This window comes from Neophocaena asiaeorientalis, unplaced genomic scaffold, assembly GCF_003031525.2.
Source record: "Neophocaena asiaeorientalis asiaeorientalis breed wild unplaced genomic scaffold, Neophocaena_asiaeorientalis_V1.1 scaffold591, whole genome shotgun sequence".
NCBI lineage: Eukaryota > Metazoa > Chordata > Mammalia > Artiodactyla > Phocoenidae > Neophocaena > Neophocaena asiaeorientalis.
The window spans coordinates 512,505-532,235 of record NW_020173494.1 but is presented as its reverse complement, the minus strand read 5'-3'; the positions used below and the strand labels follow the sequence as shown (position 1 = coordinate 532,235).

The following is a 19,731-nucleotide window of genomic DNA, read 5'->3' as shown; positions in this document are numbered from 1 at the left end:
AGAGTGCATCAGAATCACCTGGGGGGCTTGCTAAAATCCAGATTCCAGGCCCTTCTCTCAGAGTTTTTCACCCAGTCTGCTGATGTAGGGCCTGAGAATTTGCATTCCTAACAAGTTCCCAGATGGTGTCAATGCTGCTGGTCCGGGGACCACATCTAGAGAACTTGGTCTATACTAAGTACGATCCCTTGTAATGAAAGACTGTGGTGCTCTAACATCTGCACAAGCTCTGCTGACCTCTCAGGCTGCCGGAAGCCCCAAGGAGAGCCCTGGGGCACACTCAAGAAATGTGTCCCTGTTAAGCTCCTCAGAGCCTCATGACACCACCCACAGCCTTGTCAGATGCACACAGATTTTGTCAGGCACAGTCTATGGGTTCAGAGCCAGCACTCCCAGTTAGGTGTTTTATTATTTATTCACTTGACAGGAAACATACATTTGGTCGTATAAAACACCATGCTACTGGCTTAACTAGTCGCCTTCGTACGACAGAACTCCTCTGGGCTTTCAAGAAGCCCTTGCATGGCCAACTGAGGATGGCTCCGTCACTGGAGAGAAGAACCCTGCCACGAAGAAGAGACCCACTGCCAGGCCCTCTCCGGGCAGCCTCTGTCCCACAGCCCTCCAGAGCCATTCACACACATTGGGCATCATCAAAATAATGGTCATGCTGGGAGGAATGGGTGCTCTGAACTAGAAGAGGGTCTTAAAACCAGAGCATACCAGGCAATTCATATATATTACAAACATATAAATTAAGAGGTCTACACGTATACAAAACCTTTCAATGGGACTTAATTTCACTCTATGTCATGCCAGGTATTTGTCAGAACCTTGAAAACAGAGGAGGTTTTCAATGGAGCTGGTAATAAAAATAGAAGGTATTTATACACAGGCCCTGCTCCTCTCGTGTCCACTGTGGAATCCTCTGGTGTTGTCAGGGCCTCTGGGCAACCTCAGCACCCCCACAGGTAGCCTATCTGCAGTCTGCATCTTCCGAGAGAGCAGGGGACTCGCTCTGGGGCTCTTCTCCTGTGTCCCCATCTCAGCCTGGCGTCGCCTCCGAACCCAGGGGCTGCCAGAGGGAGTGACGCTGCTGTCCGAGGAATAATCCATGCACTTGCGAAAGATCTCAGGACTGGCACTGGAGTTCGGCCTACCTTCTTCGGCCAGTGGGGATTTTCTGGACACGCCTTTTCGTTGAGCCAAGGGGCTGCTCCAAGGACTTGAGCACGGGGAGGCATTCGGGCTCAGAAAGAGATTCTGGTGGCCAGAAGGGCTGAGCTTGTTGGTGACTGCATGGCGCCGGCCAGCCATAGGGGACGTGGGATTGCTCTCGGGGTCGGAGGAGCTGTTGGCGGAAGACTCATCCCCCACGTACTGAAGCTCCTCAACTCTCCTGTTTAGGGACTTGTTCAGGTGGATGCTCGAAGTGGGTTCCTCATCCTGGTTCTTCTCTTTGGATGGTTTCTTTTTGGGTGGCTTCATACCAATCAGGACAGCTTTCATGCTCTCCTGGCCCTGAGATTCTGTGATCATGAACTCATGGGCTTTGATGGCCGCTTCCACCTCCTCGAACTCCACAATGGCGCACTCTTGGGTCCCCACCTGGCTGTACCGGCCACTGATCCTCCGGATATCAGGAGGCAGCTCTCTCCCGGGTTTGAGGATTCGCACCGACGAGATGACTCCAAAGGTCCCGAAGAGCTTGAGCAGGTGTTCCATCACCTTCTCCTGCACCCTTCCATTCTTCTGGGGGGTGGCCAGGGTCCAGAGCTTAGGGGACAGGTAGAGGTCATAGACCAGGAGCATCTTGCTGGGGAGGTTCTCGCTGGGGAAGAGTGGGACAGGGGTGGTCCTCCTCACCTTCCGGTGGTCCTCATTCAACTCGAGGGTCACTGAGTACTTCAAGGCATGTGCTGTGGTTCTCCAGTCCCGTGTAAGGTGTTTCACCTGAAGAACACAGAGCAAATCAGAGATGGTACCTATTGTCCTTGTCCTCCTGGTGTCCTCTATAATCTCCCTCCCTCCTTTCCTTACCCCTGGAACATCAGTAACTAGAATTATACCCGGTGTGTGCAGGCACTCAGAAACCTAGTGAGTGAACGAATACACTTTCTACAGTTACAGACAAGGCAGCATGGTTTAGAACAGTGCTGTCCGACAGATCTTTCCGAGGTATGGAAATATTCTATTCTGTGCAAGTTTAAAGGTTAAACCTGCAGGTTCTGGAACAAGGCTGTTGAAAACACAAATCCAGAGGCCACCTCTAACTGACAGTAAGACCTGAAGAGTTATGCAGTCCCTCAGTACCTCAACTTCCTCATCTGTAAAATGAAGACATTAATAGTGTCTACCTCATAGAACTATCATGAGGACTAAATGAATAAAGAAAGATATACAGATCTACCCCCAGACACACATTTTACATATATAAAACTTAGGACAGTGTCCAGCTCACAGTGAGTACTCAACAAATACTATGTGCTATCATTATTTCAAATATGACAGGCTACCATTTTGACAGGATCTGGAGATTTTAACATTCAAATCCTTCTCTGAAGTGGTGCTTTCACATTTCTGCATTCAAGACACAGAAGGTGCCAAAAGATCTTTCAGTATCTCCTGAAGATGATGTGGGTTGTTTCGACTTGGAATTAAATGCAACTTGGGTGTCAAGGAGAATGATGAAACGGTCCCTCACTCCTCCTCCTTTAGTGGAAATTGTGCGTATCAATGTTGCAGCGCATGGAAGCTATATTTTATACTGTAAAACAGTAATTTTCGAGAGGCCCACTTCTGGTGAAGGGAATGCCATGGAGAATGAGTCATCCCGAAGAAATGGTGGACGTGAGTGGGTGGGTGGGTAACCTGAGCCAGGAATGGCGAGATCACCCGGAGCCAGTGCAGCTGCTCTGCAGAGGCACCCTGACCCAAACAGGAACTTGCCGGAACTCAGAAGGGAGGGCTCCCAAACAGGCGGGGTGGGGGGAGCCCTGGCAGAGCTCTGAGTAGTACCGGCAGGCTCCTGGAGAGAGGGCACTCTCCACTCTAGCCTGTGGCCTCTGGGTGAAAGAGCCCAGACTAGGGCTTAGGGTATGGGAATCACAAGTCACCTACACACAGAATCAATGGGCTGATTACCGTGGCAGGAGCCAAGGGCAGAGAGAAGCAGGTCCAGGCTTGGAAAGTTGGACTGCAGGTGGACAGGGTCAATGAGGGATCCAGAAAGGGTGAAGAAGATGACTACAGGACAATGGCTCTGTGGGGGTGAAACATGGGGGGGCCTTCTCCATTGCCAGTCATGGAGGGGGCACTCAGGAGAGCAGGGGAAGACTGGGCAAGGAGTGCCTGGGGGAAGGCCAGGGCGGCCTTACTCAGAGGGCCTGAGAAGCTGCTGGAAGGCCATGGCCAATCCAGAGAGAAGCAGGACCCAGTACCCACCGCCCAGAGCCAGGAGTCAGGGCCACTGGGAATCTCTCTTAGGTCTGAGCATCCCAGGTCTGGGTCTGTGAGCTTGGGGAAGGAGTGTCCAGGCACCACCTAGGAAGAGGCACCAGAGAGCTGCCATCTTTGTGCAATTACTAGAACTTGGTAAGATTTTCCAAAACTCTGTGATGGCCCTGGTCATATGTTTCCTATTATGATTAGCAGGAAACGCTTTAGAATGAGAAGGGTCTTTGCTGTCATTTTGGAGGTGTTGGGGAGTCTGTGTCTACTCTGCAGCCAGTTTTCAACAGAGAACTCTCTGTTGAAAGATCCAGTAAGTGGCAACTTAAAAAGGAAAGAAAATTAGGCTCACTTTTAGGGTCCCTGGGGAGGAATAAAGGAATGTACAGGATGATTCCACTGGCTGCTCCATTTTGGGTTCCCCCACCAGCACTTTCATGTGAGGGCTTGCTCACTGTTCTCTGGACATGTGTGATACTGTGACTTATACTAAGAAATATATATATTTGGTCTTCATCCCTGTTACTGGCACTGAGTTCCTAAAACGTTTGTAAGTTCCTGAGCGATAGAGCACAGGGAGCATCTTCCGCTCTGATGAGGCGACTCTGGGTGGGCTCCTGGATGGGACCAGCCATGACTTGAAGCTTGGAACTTTTAGCCCTGACATTCTCCAGAAAGGGGAGAGGGGCAGGAAATGGATGTAATAATATCCATATTATTATATAATAAGATAATTATTATAATAATAATTGATCATTCTACATGACAAAGACTCCATAAAAATCCCAAAAGTTCAGGGTTCGAAGAGCTTCTAGGTTGGTGAACATATCCTAAGGAAGGTGTCACACCCCAGCTTCATGGGGACAGAAGCTCCCACACTTGCGACCCTCCCAGACCTTGCCCTGTGCTTCTCTGCGTCTGGTGGTTCCTCTGTATCCTTTATCATATCCTTTAATAAACTGGTAAATCTAATTAAGTCTTTTCCTGAGTTCTGTGAACAGCTGTAGCAAATAATCTAATCCAAGAGGGCGGAGGTCATGGGAACCTCGGATTTGTAGCCAAGTCAGACAGAAGTTGTGGATCCCTGGGGACGTACTACTTGTGACTGGCATCTAAAGTGTGGTGCAGAACCCTTAACCTGTAGGGATCTGATGCTATCCCCAGGGAGACAGTGTCAGAATTGGGTTAAACTGTAGGACACCCAGCTGGGTGTCACAGAATTGCTTGGTATGGGCAAAAACCTCCCCCACATCTGGTGGCAGAAGTATTGTGAGGAAGAAGAGTAGGTTTTTCCTCTACAACATGAAATGCCCTTTCCCTTCTCCTGTACCTTGAAAACTCCTACTCATCCTTCAAGATCCTATTTCAATGTCACTGCTTCTGGGAAGACTTCTCAATTCTCCAGGCAGGGTTAGTTGCTCTGATCAATTAGCTCCAAACAGTACTTTGTTCTTTCTATTGCAGTACTGTTGATGGTCATATTGTGATCCTTCACTGGTCTGTGTCCCTTATTGGACTTTGCCAGGGCACGGGGGAATGACATGTTCATTTTGTATATCCTGTGCCTAACACAGCACTCAGCATACAGAGCAAATATGTTTGATGAACGAATAAAGGAAAGAAATCAAGAGAAGAGGGCAGAGTATTCCAGCGGGCGAGGCAGAGAAGAGCTCCGGGAGGAAAGCTCTCCTCCAGTGTTCTCTGACAAAGAACACAGGCAACTTGGCTGGGACCCACTCGTTACACATCCTGTTATGCAACAGGCCACGTGGGCTTTTCCATTCTAGTAAATACACTTTCCCCAAGGGAGACACAGAGCTCTTACTCCAACCGGCCTGTTAACTCTTCAAGAAGCAGGGAATTCACAACCCAGTTGCTGGGATCTATACAGCAGAGACATGCGGTAGATATCCTACATCTCCATCCTATAGATGAGGGTGTTGGTATTACACAGCAAAGGAGGCTGGTGTTTTGGAGGAGGCTCATCTCCCAGAGCTCCTTCCTCCTCTTACTTGTTCAACTTGGCAAATGAAGAGCTTTGATTTCAGATAATTCTAGGCTGGGTAGGTGTCTCTCAAGGTCACTGAGCCCCCTGTCCTGGCACACCATCCTCCTGGCCACCCACCTGTCCGGCAAGAGTGCCTGAACTTTGCTAAGAACAAGTAATGTCATTTCATAACTGCCACCCGCTGAGACTTGTCCCAACACCCAGGACCCTTTTAATAGAGTGGGCGGGTATTCTTAATAATGATCCTAAATCCCTTCTCTTGATCATTTTCCCCTTTTTCAGGGCTTGGAGGAAATAAAAAGTTGTTAGTCATCAGGTTTCAAGGGGGTAAAGAATATTGAGAACCACAACCCAAAGCACCTCTGAAATCCTCAAAGCGGCTTCTGAGAACGAAGCCTCACCTTTTTGAAGGATGTGAGTAGCTTGACACTCACATACCCCAGCTTGTTCCTCCTCACGTGCTTTAGCAGGAAGGCGTCCTTCTCCAGGTTTTCATCAGAAAAGTAGAATTCGATCTGATCCACCAGTTTCTTGATTAACTCCTCGTCCGGGGGCTGCCACTCCTGCTCCAGGTCTTCACGCTCGTTCTCGCCCCCACTTGTCGTGGCACCACTGAGACCAGAAGGGGACACGAGGTGTTAGGGGTTGAACCGTAGCCCCCAAGTTTCATGTGTTGAAGTCCCACCCCCCCCCATATGTCAGAGTGTGATGGTATTTGGAGAAAAGGTCTTGCAGATGTCATCAGAGATGAAGTCACCCCAGAGTAGGGTGGGCTCTAATCCACGTGCACACAGGGAGAACACCGCGTGAAGATGAAGGCAGAGGTTGGGGTGGTGCGGCAGAGGTCAAGGAATGTCTGAGATTGCCAGCCGGCAAACCATCAGAAGTTAGGGAACAGGCCTGGAACAGACCCTTCCCTAGCGCCTCAAGAGGGGGCAAGCCCCTGCTGACATCCTCATCTTCTCAGAGAGACAGTCTCCTCGGAGAGGAGACTTCCAGCCTCCAGAACCATGAAGCAATACATTTCTGTTGTTCTAAGCCACCCAGTTTGTGGCACTTTGTTACAGCAGCCCTAGGAAACTGTAATGGGTCACATGTGAACTGGGCTGCTCAGAAGTGAGAATCACATGGCCACAAGGGGAGAGATTTTTGCCCCCAACTAGCTAAGAAATCAAGCTTTCATTGTTTTTTAATTTAATTTAATTTATTTTTTTTATACAGCAGGTTCTTATTAGTCATCCACTTTATACACGTCGGTGCATACATGTCAATCCCAATCTCCCAATTCATCACCCCCCCACCCCACCCCCCACTGCTTTCCCCTCTTGGTGTCCAAGGAGGAGGTTTTTGTTCTCCTCTTCATCTGTGTCTCTATTTCTGCCCTGCAAACCAGTTCATCTGTACCATTTTTCTAGGCTCCACATATATGCGTTAATACACGGTATTTGTTTTTCTCTTTCTGACTTACTTCACTCTGTATGACAGTCTCTAGATCTATCCGCGTCTCTACAAATGACCCAATTTCGTTCCTTTTTATGGCTGAGTAATATTCCATTGTATATACGCACCACTTCTTCTTTATCCATTCATCTGTCAATGGGTCAAGCTTTCATTTTTAACAAGAACAGAAGATCATTAAAAAAGAAAAACAACACCCTCCATTAACATTTATGTTGCTCTGCCATTGCCAAGATGCTTTTCACACATACTCCTATTCTCCCCTCCCCACAAATCCCGGTTTCTAGAAGATAGTTTAGCAGAGTAACTAAGAGTCCTGGTTCTAGAGTTAGGCTGCCTGGGTTTGAATCCTGACACCAGCGTTTATTAGCTGAGTCAACTTAGGCAAGGAACTTCACTGCCATACTTCAGTACCATTAGCTATCAACTGGGATTCATGATAGTCACTTTCTTGATAGACTTGTGTGAAGATTAATTAATTCATGGAAATATCTAGAAGAGTACCATACCCTCAGGGCTCACTAAGTGACAGACACATTCATTTGTTCAGTCATAAGGGGCAGATATAGGTTTCAAACTCAAATTTTCTGTCTCCAAAGTCAGCACACATGATACCTTCCACATTTTGTTGGGACACTGCCGGAAATCTGGAAACAACCTCATTCACTGGGGCCTTTCTAAATGAACACCCCTGCCCTCCAGCAGCTCCACCTGGACATACTTCCTCTCCCTCTCTCCGAGAATGTTAGGACATGAGAACAAGGCAAAGAAATCCTGGGCAAAGCTTCTTTAGGAAGGCCAATCTTTCATGAAGAGATTATAAAATCTTCAAAACCGTAAATATTTAAGGAATTTGTGATTATCCACATCATAGTTGACCATATTAGAAGCTATCAAAGGTGAGTTCCCTTTTGTATATTTAATTACCAAATTATGTATTATATAAATACTATATTTATTATTCAATAAAAAGTATTGGTTAAAAATTACTTCCAGAGAAAAGAAAAAGAACTACTTTCCTTTGTGGCAATTTGATGTCTAATAACATTGACTATCAGACCCTGAGCCTCCATCAACATGTTCCAAGCAGAAGGAGCTTCTCTTGGGACACATGCACAAACCTAATCCCCCTAAAGCATCCTAGTCTTCCTAAAGCATCCAAGGTACTTCCACTGTGTTGGGAGAACTTGCCAGGCTCCCAAAAGGGTTCAGAGAGTTCATATAAATAACCAATTAAAAAAAAAAAAAGGTTCATAAAGTAAAAGAACCTGTGAATGTGACAGTTTAAAGCCGGAAAAGGCTGAGTAATATTCCATTGTATATACGCACCACTTCTTCTTTATCCATTCATCTGTCAATGGGTCAAGCTTTCATTTTTAACAAGAACAGAAGATCATTAAAAAAGAAAAACAACACCCTCTATTAACATTTATGTTGCTCTGCCACTGCCAAGATGCTTTTCACACATACTCCTATTCTCCCCTCCCCACAAATCGTTCTTGACTCCCCACGTTCTTCAACTCCAGCAAAATTTTCACTGGCTCACAACCTTAAAAAAAAAGCAATTGTATAAGAGTCCAAATGAGAAAAAAAATCGAATATTCTGGCAGGAGAAAAAAAAAACTAAATCTATCTCACAATTTTTCAATTTCAGAAATTACATTTAGCATAAAATACAGGCACTTGTAGATCTTAAAAATGAAGAGTTTTAGTTATTTGCCTGTAGAGAGTCTGGAAATGGTTTTTAAAATACCTTACTGATGTCACAAGACAAATGTGTATGTACTAAAGGAAAAAAAAAACAGTCTGAGAGACTAACTTTAAAAGCATGTTTCTTCCAAAGGCTTTTTAAAAATGGGATGATAAACTAAGGGAATGTGTTAAGGCAGCCCATTAGATATAACAGGTCAAGTGCAATTTAAACAGTAGATAAGTTGAATATTTTAGAAGTCCCTAAAAGGTAGCTGCGGCAGACACCAGTCTGACTCACCCAACATCTAATAGCAAACTCTTTCTCACTTGCCCTCCTTTACTATGGAGGTTATAAAAACTAAACGCTCACTTTCCCAGTCTCTCTTACAGGTGGTAGCCATTTGTCATGTTATGGCCAATAATATAAGTGAAAATCTCTTGGCCTTAGCCTTGGCCCTTCCCCTTTTATCTGTGTTGAGTGTGGATGTAATGGTTGGAGCTGTAGCAGCTCTTTTACTACCATAAGGAAAAGGTCAGGAGAATCAGCTTGGCCTAATTTATTGACATTATTGGTTCTGATATTACTGAGTTGCTGAACCAACTACTATAACTACATACTTGCCTAATTATGATTATTACATGAGAAAGATAAAATCCTATTTAATTCACTGTTAGTTGGGTTTTCTACTACTTACAGCCGAATACTAGGATAGTAACACTACACTGAGAAAAGAGGTGCTCAAAACACGCCAAAGAAAAAGTGTCAGTGGAAAAATCAGTGAAATGAAAAAGAAAATGCCAGATGGAAAGTACAAATTTTCACTTTATTACAGAAAGTGTACGCCCTAGATAGCAGTTAAAATGGATAGGTTGAATATACCAGATGAAATAACTAAGAATGCATAGGAAATTCTGGGCCCAGCTGACAAGGATGACAATGAATAGCAGGGGATGGGGTGAGGTGGGTGATAACGACCAGTGAAGAGTTTTGGGTGGACTCAGAGGCATAAGCAAAATGGCCCAACTTACTACAAATGGCTAGTATATCACAGGTGACCAGACCATTAAAGGGACCCACAGACCAATAAGTCCTATTTCCTAACCAGAGCAGTTGATGCCATCACCAAAAGTAAACTTACACACAAATAAAACATAATGGAAGGGAGATGGTGCACCTTCTCACTCTCTCCAGTGCCTATTCTAGACCCTCCCGTTCTTCCCAAGGTCAGCCACGGGAAGACTTTACTCCCTGCCGGTGATTCTACCTCACACTTGATTAAGAAAATCAAGTTCATCCAATCAGACTTGCCCAGACCTCCCTCAGACTTGTTCTGTGTGTCTGGACATCCACCAAAGAATTCATTTGCTATATCTGGGCGCCTTTTCTCCATCTTGGTCTCTTGTCCCCTGGCTGCAGGATGGGACACAGCTGATCACCTTCTTCTTGATATTCTCCCCCTGGGCTTACACGAGGTGTTCTTTTCTGCGTTTTCTTCCCATCTGACTGCCCTTCCAGGATCTTCTTCCTCCTCCCATTTTGAAATGTAGGTATTTGCCAAGGATCTTTCCTTGGTTCTTTATCCCCTGGCAACCTCTACACTTCAGCCACTGGTGGGCTTATCTGATTCAAGTCTGCCTCTCCTCCTCCCCCTCCATCCTGCTCTCACTCCTGAGTCCAGTCCTCAATTCCTAACTGCCTGCTGGACGTTTCCACGTGGATAGCCTGATACTGCTTCAATATCAATATGTCCAGAATCAAGCTGTCACCTTCTGCAGACCTCAGCCTCAGGTAGGACCAAAGCCTGGGCCTGTTTACCAAGAGACATTCTACCTGGGAACCTCATCTTCTTTTCACACAATCGCTCAGTAAATAATCCATAATGTGTTGGGAGGTGACTCTGTGTCAGTATTTGCACCTCGTGAGCAAGTAACCAGAAATTCCAGAACAGGTGGGTAGTACTGGGAGGTGACAGAAAGCCTCTGTGTGAGTGCAGAGGTGAGCTTCTTGCACCCAGAGGACCCCTCCCTCTGCATGGGTGCTGTCAGCAGCAACTGTACATCTCCCAAGGGGAATCTTGGAAGATCAGGAAAGCCTGTTTTATATAGGGGAGCCTGCGGCACTGTTTCCTGGTTCTTGTAACAGCCTTTGAACACAAAAGACCATGTATCCTTCACAAACGTTAAAGAAGTTTGTATTCTTTATATATGAACATCGACAACTTTTTGTCAATTACAACTTTCCTAAAATAACCACATTATCTTCCCTCCCATACTGTCCCACAAATGACTTTCCCTACACTCTCTTCTATGTGCTTAGACTCAAAACCTAAGATGCATTTTTCAGCCTTCTCTTTGCCCCCACATTGAGTCAGTTATCAAGTGCTGATTTTATTCTGCAGTGTCTCCCATCTGTTCTCTCTTTTCCATTCCAACTGTTCTCATTACTTCTCCCTCGGACCCTATTAATAGCTCATCAAAAAATAATTCTTAAAAATTAAAGTAATACATATACATAGAACCAACTGAAATAAAATAGGAGAAAACTTACAAAGAGAGCAACAATCCCCCTCTCCACTCCTCTTTCCTAGATGCAACCTCTATTCAACCATTTAATTCCTATGAGAGTTGCTGTATAGGTCTATAAAATAAGTTCATAGCTCTATGTATCACTTGCCAATTTCTGAAATTCTTTGTTGATGTCCTATTATACAAAAGAAGGATTTGGGGTCACTGAAAAGCCTCTTCTTTCAACTTTAAAATTTTTATATTATTTTTGGTTTTCCTATTAGCCTTCTCTATGTGTTTTAAGTAATATACTTAAAGTTCTCTTTCTTATTCCACCAACATTAAAAAATATTTCCCAATTCCTCACAACATATGATGTGCATATTATTACCCCTCCTTTTCCTTCATCTCTCCTTACATTTCCAACTTCCCAAATTTTATCAGATGTGCCTTTATTTCATTTTCTCATGGTTCATAATATTTACAGTCTATTCTGGAACTACTATTTCATGCTTTGTCTATAGATAGATACTAAACTCTGAAAGTCAATCAGTTGTAGGTCATTATTATTACTATATAAACATTGGTCACTGCAGGGAGAAGGCATTTGCTAAGGTTCCAGTTCTCTTCTTAAAATACTGTCAGTTGACTGACCACTTGGACTGATCCTCTATGCCTATTATTCTATCACATTGTCTGTCTGTGCCTTTGTCTTTGATTTATATGTGAAGAGATTTCCTTGACATTATCTTCCGACCTTTTCCAGTGAATTTTTAAAAGTTCAGTAGTTATTTAGTCTTTAAAAATTCTTTTATGTCTTCATATCGGTCCTTTTTAAGAGCATCCTGTTCTTATTTTGTGGATACACTACCTTAAATTCTCTCAGGGTACTAACTGGAGTATATATAATTTTTAACAGTCTCTTCTGTTTCCAACAGTGTTGCCTCTGTATCCTCTGGGGTCAGTTTTTCCATTTAATTTTCATGTCACTGATTTTCTTCACGTGGCTGGTAAACAGCCGTCTTTTTCTTTTTAAAAATACACTTATTTTTTAATAGTTTTAGATTTACAGAAAAATTGTGAAAATAGCATAGAGTTCCCATATATCCCACACCAGAATTCTTCTATTATTAATAGTTTGCATTAGTATGGGACACTTAATGAACTAGTATTAATACATTATTATTAGCTAAAGTCCATACTTTATTCAAATTTCCTTAGTTTTTACCTGATAGCCTTTTTCTGTTTCAGGATCCCATCCCACGTTACATTTATTCATTGTGTCTCTTTAGGCTCCTCTTTTCTCTTGGCTATGACACTTTCTCAGACTTTCCTTGTTTTCGATGACCTTGACAATGTTGAGCAGTACTGGTCAGGTATATTGTAGAATGTCCTTCAATTGGGATTTGTCTGATATTTTTTTCATGATGAGACTGGGGATATGAGTTTTTGGGAAGAGGACCACTGATGTAAATTTCCATTCTCATCACATCATATAAAGGGCCCATACTATCCAATGACTGATAATTGTGGATGTTGACCCTGATCACCTGACTGAGGTAGTGTTTGTCATACGATTCCACTGTAAAGTGACTCCTTTTCCCCCTTTCCATACGGTACACCTTGGAAGGAAGCCCACACATAAGGAGTAGGGAACTATGGCTCCATAGTTATTCATTCTGAAGAATGAAGTCTGGGTTGCTTTTTCTTGGTGGTTTGTGAGGGCTCCCTAGGAATATGTACACTCCTATTGTTTTTCTTCCTTAGGTGGCTCTATATACATGGGTGGGGCATGCCAATTGGCAGGCTTCACTTCAGAGTGAACTGGAAGGGAACAATTAAGTAGGAGCCCTATATCAGGTACCAGTTCTACCTTAGCAGCCCTAGGTCACCACTTAGTTCACTCAATTCCTTTAGGAAATAATCTTGTTTCTTTTTTCCCCTGGGAAGTAAAGGGTATATTGTCTACTACCTTTCATTGGCAGGTACAGAGGCTGGGCAATTGTTCTAAAGGAAGAATTTAAATTACCTCTCAGATATTAGCATCCCTTTTCACTCTTGCCTCCTTTGCGTATTTCCCAACCACAGCCTTTCTAGGGTTCTTTCTTCCCACCTCCTGTCACTTCCTGTTGTATTTTGGGCTACAGTCTCTTCCGTTCTGTGCCTTATTACACGTTTTCAAGAACAGCTATAAAATGCCACTGCTCTGTCTTGATACTAATAATGTTTCCTATTTCCTATTAAATAAAATTCAAAATCCTTAGCTCTTTATTCAGATTCACTTAGAATCTGGCTGTAACCAGCTTCCAAATGCATTTCTATTTCCTTGCAGATTCTTTGCTCCAAGCAAATAAAAGACATATAGTTCCCCATATCACAAGGTTTCTGGACTCTATGCTTTTGTGCATGCTGTTCCCATCTCCTTGAATGCCTTGCCCCTCTCTCTCAGGTCCGAATCCTAGTCACACATCAAGGCCCATCTCAAACGTAACTCTCCCAGGAAGGAAATCATTTCAACTTCTCCTAATACTTGCCTCTATTTGTATCAGAGCTACTGTGTGCATAACTTATTAGTGCCCTGAACTCTAAGTTCTGGGAGGGTAGGATTCATATTGGTTTCTTTCATTCTACCCAGAGCCTTGCACGTAGTAGGAATTTAAAAAGCATCACCAAGGTAAAGTGAATTGTTTCTGTATGGGCAAATCACACCTATCAGAATTCTTTTAGGGAGAAAGTATGGTTCCTGGTGAATATGTTGCTAGTGGCCTTTCAAGAGGACTGTGAAAAAGTTTTATGTTTGCGTTACTGTTTTGCTTTAAATAAAGTATTATAAATTGGGAGTGATGATGAGTTATTTTGTTATGACTGTAAACTTGCTAGAAATGGAAACAAAGCATAGAAATAAGGGGTACATTTTGAAACAGCTAATTGGGCTCCAGAGACCAGTGTTGAAATATCTATTATATTTGTAAATGATTTGGAGAAATAAGGGCAGGATAAGATCTCCAAGGCTGCTTTTCTCATAAAATTTCAAGCTACTTTGGCTGTTAATTGAGTGGTTAATCAGATGATATCTTACGAAGGAAAATACCCAAACTAAAATGGTGGAGTAATGAGCTCCTCACTAAGACTTTCAGTACAGAAAAATTTTTGGACTCATCATCTATCCTTGCCAATGGTCTAATATATGTTGGTTGGGTCACCAAGACCAGGAAAATGATGGACAGCAACATGGAGGATAGTGAACACAAAGGAGAAAATAACATTTATGAAAAACACCAGGGTCCAGTACCATTGTGTGAAGTTTCTTTTGACTCGTCTCTAGAAAAAGATAATGAATCTGAAAAGGTTCAAAAAGGCAACCAAATTGATAATGCAATATAAAAACATGAGGGAAGATTCAAAAAATAAAGGTTCAGGAGGACAGGTCGAAAACATATATAGGTATGTACCAACTCTGGAAAAGGTATCACGGGAACAACTACATAACAAGTGTTGGCAAAGATGTGGAGTAAAGGGAACCCTCATGCACCACTGATGGGAATGTAAGTTGGTGCAGCCACTATGGAAAACAGTATGGAGATTCCTTAAAAATTAAAAATAGAACTACCATATGATCTAGAAATTCTATCCTGGGTATTTATTCGAAGAAAATGAAAATATTAATTAGAAAAGATATATCCACCCCTATGTTCACCACAGCATAATTTACAACAGCCAAGATATGGAAGAAACCTAAGTATCCATAAACAGATGGATGAATGGATAAAGAAGCTGTGGTTAGGTGCGTGTGTATATATATATATATATATATATATATATATACATGCACACACACACATACACACACAATGGAATATTACTCAGCCATAAAAAAGAATGAAATCTTCTCATCTGCGACAACATGAATGGGCCTAGAGGGTATTATGCTAAATGAAGTAAGTCAGACAGAGAATGACATATACTGTATGATTTCACTTATATGTGGAATCTAAAAAACAAATGAACAAACATAAGAAAACAGATGAGGACAGGTCGAAAACATATATAGGTATGTACCAACTCTGGAAAAGGTATCACGGGAACAACTACATAACAAGTGTTGGCAAAGATGTGGAGTAAAGGGAACCCTCATGCACCACTGATGGGAATGTAAGTTGGTGCAGCCACTATGGAAAACAGTATGGAGATTCCTTAAAAATTAAAAATAGAACTACCATATGATCTAGAAATTCTATCCTGGGTATTTATTCGAAGAAAATGAAAATATTAATTAGAAAAGATATATCCACCCCTATGTTCACCACAGCATAATTTACAACAGCCAAGATATGGAAGAAACCTAAGTATCCATAAACAGATGGATGAATGGATAAAGAAGCTGTGGTTAGGTGCGTGTGTATATATATATATATATATATATATATATACATGCACACACACACATACACACACAATGGAATATTACTCAGCCATAAAAAAGAATGAAATCTTCTCATCTGCGACAACATGAATGGGCCTAGAGGGTATTATGCTAAATGAAGTAAGTCAGACAGAGAATGACATATACTGTATGATTTCACTTATATGTGGAATCTAAAAAACAAATGAACAAACATAAGAAAACAGAAACAGAGAACAAACTGGTGGTTGCAGGGAAGTAGAGGGAGGAGACAAATGGGTGAGGGAGATTAAGAGGCACAAACTTCCAGCTGCAAAATAAATGAGTCACGGGTATGAAATGTCCCGTGTGGGGAACAGAGTCAAAAATTATGTAATATCTTTGTATGGTGAGAGATGGTAACTGGACTTATCGTGGTGATCATTTTGAAGTGTACAGAAGTATCAAATCACCATGTTGTGTAACAGGAACTAACATAGTGCTGGAGGTTAATTATACTTCAAAGTCAGAAAAGGAAATCAGATTTGTGGTTACCAGAGGCAGAGGATGGGGGAGAGGAGGAGGAATTGGATGAAGGTGGTCAAAAGGTACAAACTTCCAGTTATAAGATAAATAAGTACTAGGGAAATAATGTGCAACATGACAAATATAATTAGCACTGCTGTATGTTATATGAAAGATGTTAAGAGAGTAAAGCCTTAGAGTTCTCATCACAAGGAAAAAATTTACTTTCTATTTCTTTAATTTTGTGTCTATATGAGATGATGGACGTTCACTAAACGTATTGCGATAATCATTTCATGATGCATGTAAGTCAAATCACTATTTTGTACAACTTACACTTATATAGCGCTGTAGTCAATCATATCTCAATAAAACTGGAAGAAAATAAAAATAAAAATAAACTGAGGGGAAAAAAATAAACTGAGGGGGGAAAAGGCAAGGAAGTGCTCATTTCTGTTTGCCTCTTTACGAGGGACTCTTGTTCAATCCCAGATGATCAGGGAAAGCTCTATTTTACATACGAATGTCAGCTAATAAATGTACAAAGAATGATAAAATGAGAAAATCACCAATATGTAATCCCCGATGAACTGACTCAAGCAAAGATCATCAGTGGATGCTAACACCATTAGGTGAAATGTCGCTGGTGAAAGAATATTCACGAGAAGACCAGATGTTACTTGTTAATCACAATGGAGGGATCACCTTAACCAAGAAGTCAAATTTAGCACCACTAATGGTGTATGCTGCCTAGGTGATACAATAAGTTTATGGTAGTGCCCAAAGAGTCTTCTTGCCAACATGTTTAACTGAATCTAATCAAGCCTTCTGCGCTAAGTTGAGTTTATGGGAAACACATGGTACAAAGGAGCAAGTTAAGCTAGAGGATGAGAACATAACCAGACCAGTTCAAACTGTGAAACATTCAACAAGACATCTGGGCTCTTATCTAAAATAGGAAAGCATTAAAAAAAAAGTGGGGATGCTCTAGATTAAAAGATTCTAAAGAGATATAATAGACAACTGTCTCGATCTGGGGTTCTGGTTTGAGGTGAAAAAGAAACAGCTGTAAAATACAATGTGGGACAATTGGGGGAAACATGAATGTGGAACTTGACTATTAGATTATTTTAGGGATTATGTTAGGGAATTATTGTTAATTTTCTTAGTTGCAGTAGTAGTATTATGATTTTATAGGAGAATGTCATTATTAAGAGCTACAAAATGAAGTACTTAGGGTATAAGTCTTGTGTACAACATACTTTCAAATAGTTCATGGGAAACCACACACATTATACATCCATCAAACAAATATGGCAAAATATTAACAACTGTTTAGTCTAGATGGCAGGTATACAAATGCTCAGGTTACTAACTCTTTCACCTTTTATGTCTGAAATTTTTTATGTTAAAAAGGTGAGAAAAAAAGAAAAGATCTTTTTAGTGGGCAAGATGGGGGTAAGACTAGAGAGATGGTGCTAGGTATTGGAGATATGGAGAAGATTAAGACAAGGTCTCTGCCTTCAAAGATCTCACTGTCTAGAAGAGGAGAAACACACAAATATTTCAACTTGATGGAGTGAGTGCTACGATAGAGACACACATTCATTCAACAAATATTTATAGAACACCCACTACGTGGCAGGTGCTGTGCCAGGCACTGAGGATGCAATGAAAACCAGGTAAGCACGGTCCCTAAAGTCATGGAGCTCATACTCTTATGAGGGAGACAAAACTATAGAACTACAACTGTGGTGTGTACAGAGTACTACAGCAACACGAAGAAGAGAAAACAAACTTGGCTTTGGGGTAGGGACTGAGGATGGTGGGGAAGAGGCAGCGAAGTTTTAAGGCTACTAGAAATTAATCAGAGGGATCTGAGGTGGGAGCACAAAGACATGTGGACACAAAACAGCAACCTGTGTTCAGGGACCTAGTGGGGGTCAGCACCGGGGGAGCACGAATTGTTAAAACGGGCAGGGAAGGAAGCAATGGCTGAGGGACGATGCGGGTGGATACCCATCTCAACCAGAGAATTTGGGAACCTGGGCTTCCTCCTGCAGGCTCTGGGAGCCCAGAAGTGTCCACACAGGGTGGTGGCCACTGCTGTGCCAGGCTGGCTCAAGCAGGGGACAGCGTGGTGTCTGTTCTTGGCTGCACTCTCCTTGTGCTCTGGATGTTTGCCCGCTGGGCTCTGTCAGCTCCACCACTCTGAAGAGCCCCAGGGATTTTTCTGGAGTCAACTCTATGCCAGTGGGCAGCAGGAAAGGCTTCAGACTGAATGCTCCATGAGACTCCAGCCCCTGGAGCTGGGAGAGAAGGGTGGCTCTGGGGTAAGAATCACCCCATGCCCGAAGAAAGGATCGTGTTCTTCTAGATCTCCATAGGGGTTCCCAAGAAATAAGTAGGGCTTTAATCCCTGCTAATGGTACAATCTCAAAATGTAGTACCCGGGATAGGGGACAGCTCTTTGCCACAGTTACAGGCAAATAGATTCAGCAGAATAAGCCACTCTGGACTATTTTACATGACCTCTGAAATGATTTGACTAAGCAGCTGCCTTCTCAAGATTGTGAGATGTCAGTGACTCATTACTTTTATACTTTCAATACTCAGCACACAGGTGAGTGAATGAATGAATCAGACTTTACAGTAAAGTGCTGATATTATGTACTAATCTCTCATGTCACCTGCTGTGGCCCAGCTTTGCTGCACTAAACCACTGGGCTGGACTTTCCTGCTCGAATACCTCTATCTGAATGCCCTGAAATTCTGGGTCCTTAAATCTAGACCTCTTCCACTAGGGAAGGGTCAGGCAGTGAAGGGGAATGGCTCTAGCCCCAGGATCCTCATGCCCTTGGGTTGAGTGTTCTCCCGATGAAGTAAATATATGCCTGCCAGGGAATAATCCTGCAGAGCTCTGGTAGCTCAAAGCATGTGCAAAGAGGACTCTTAATAGATGCCTCTTGGGATCTCCCATTATTTGCAAGTTCTGTCACTGCCCTACTCTTATTGCTAGGGATGCTCCATATTGCAGCTCCTTTCAACAGCAGGAAAAAAATCACAGTCCTGAAAGGCCTGGGTGTTAGTGGACACAAGAGTAAGGTCTCTCTCTGGCTGAAAATAAAGCTCAGGGCCCAGAGGTGAGCTTAGACAGGTGGTTTCTTGTGCTAGACTACCCATTACCCAGGAACCCAACGCCAAGGCAGCAAGATGATGATGCAAGCTTAGAAGTCAGATGGAGAAGGGGCATGAAAATGGGAATCCCCCAGCAGGGGAGGATGAAGCAGCAAGCCCTGAACTGATTCCAAATGGGGCAAATGAACTCTCTACACGGTGAACTCACTCCTTGGATCCCCCAGCAGCAAGTGTCAGCTGTGCCTGGCCGGTCCCCCAACCCCACTTGGACTGATAAGCAGACAGGGAAATGATGGCAGTGAAGGCTAGGTGGGACCACACTCATGGGGAGGTGGGCCTGCTTCGGAAGTGGAGACTGGGTTGGGCTAGGCTTTTTGGAGGGTCTTTGGGTGAGCTCAGGGAAGGAGAGTCTCCCTCTGGGGAAGAGATGGCGAGGATGGTCCAGGAAGGACTTCCCCCTGGGTCCCAGAGCATGCCCACGTCCAGGTCCCTCAGATCCCCGCCGCCAGTTCCGAGAGCCTTGGTGGGGTTAAAGGCTGCGGACCCGGTCACCAGCAACCGCCAAAAGCCAGTT

General features: G+C 43.3%; 1 protein-coding gene across 1 annotated transcript in view; it reads right to left on the bottom strand.

The window, feature by feature from the left end:
* Positions 1-390: 390 nt before the first annotated feature.
* The window catches only part of LARP6 (La ribonucleoprotein 6, translational regulator), a 41,876-nt gene continuing 22,535 nt past the window's right edge, over positions 391-19,731 (bottom strand). The window contains exons 2-3 of the mRNA XM_024747542.1: positions 5,860-6,070; positions 391-1,953 (exon numbers count right to left, since the gene is read on the bottom strand). Coding sequence (XP_024603310.1) covers positions 886-1,812 — 927 coding nt within the window. The 5' untranslated portion in view covers positions 1,813-1,953; positions 5,860-6,070 and the 3' untranslated portion in view covers positions 391-885. The remainder of the gene's footprint in view (positions 1,954-5,859; positions 6,071-19,731) is intronic.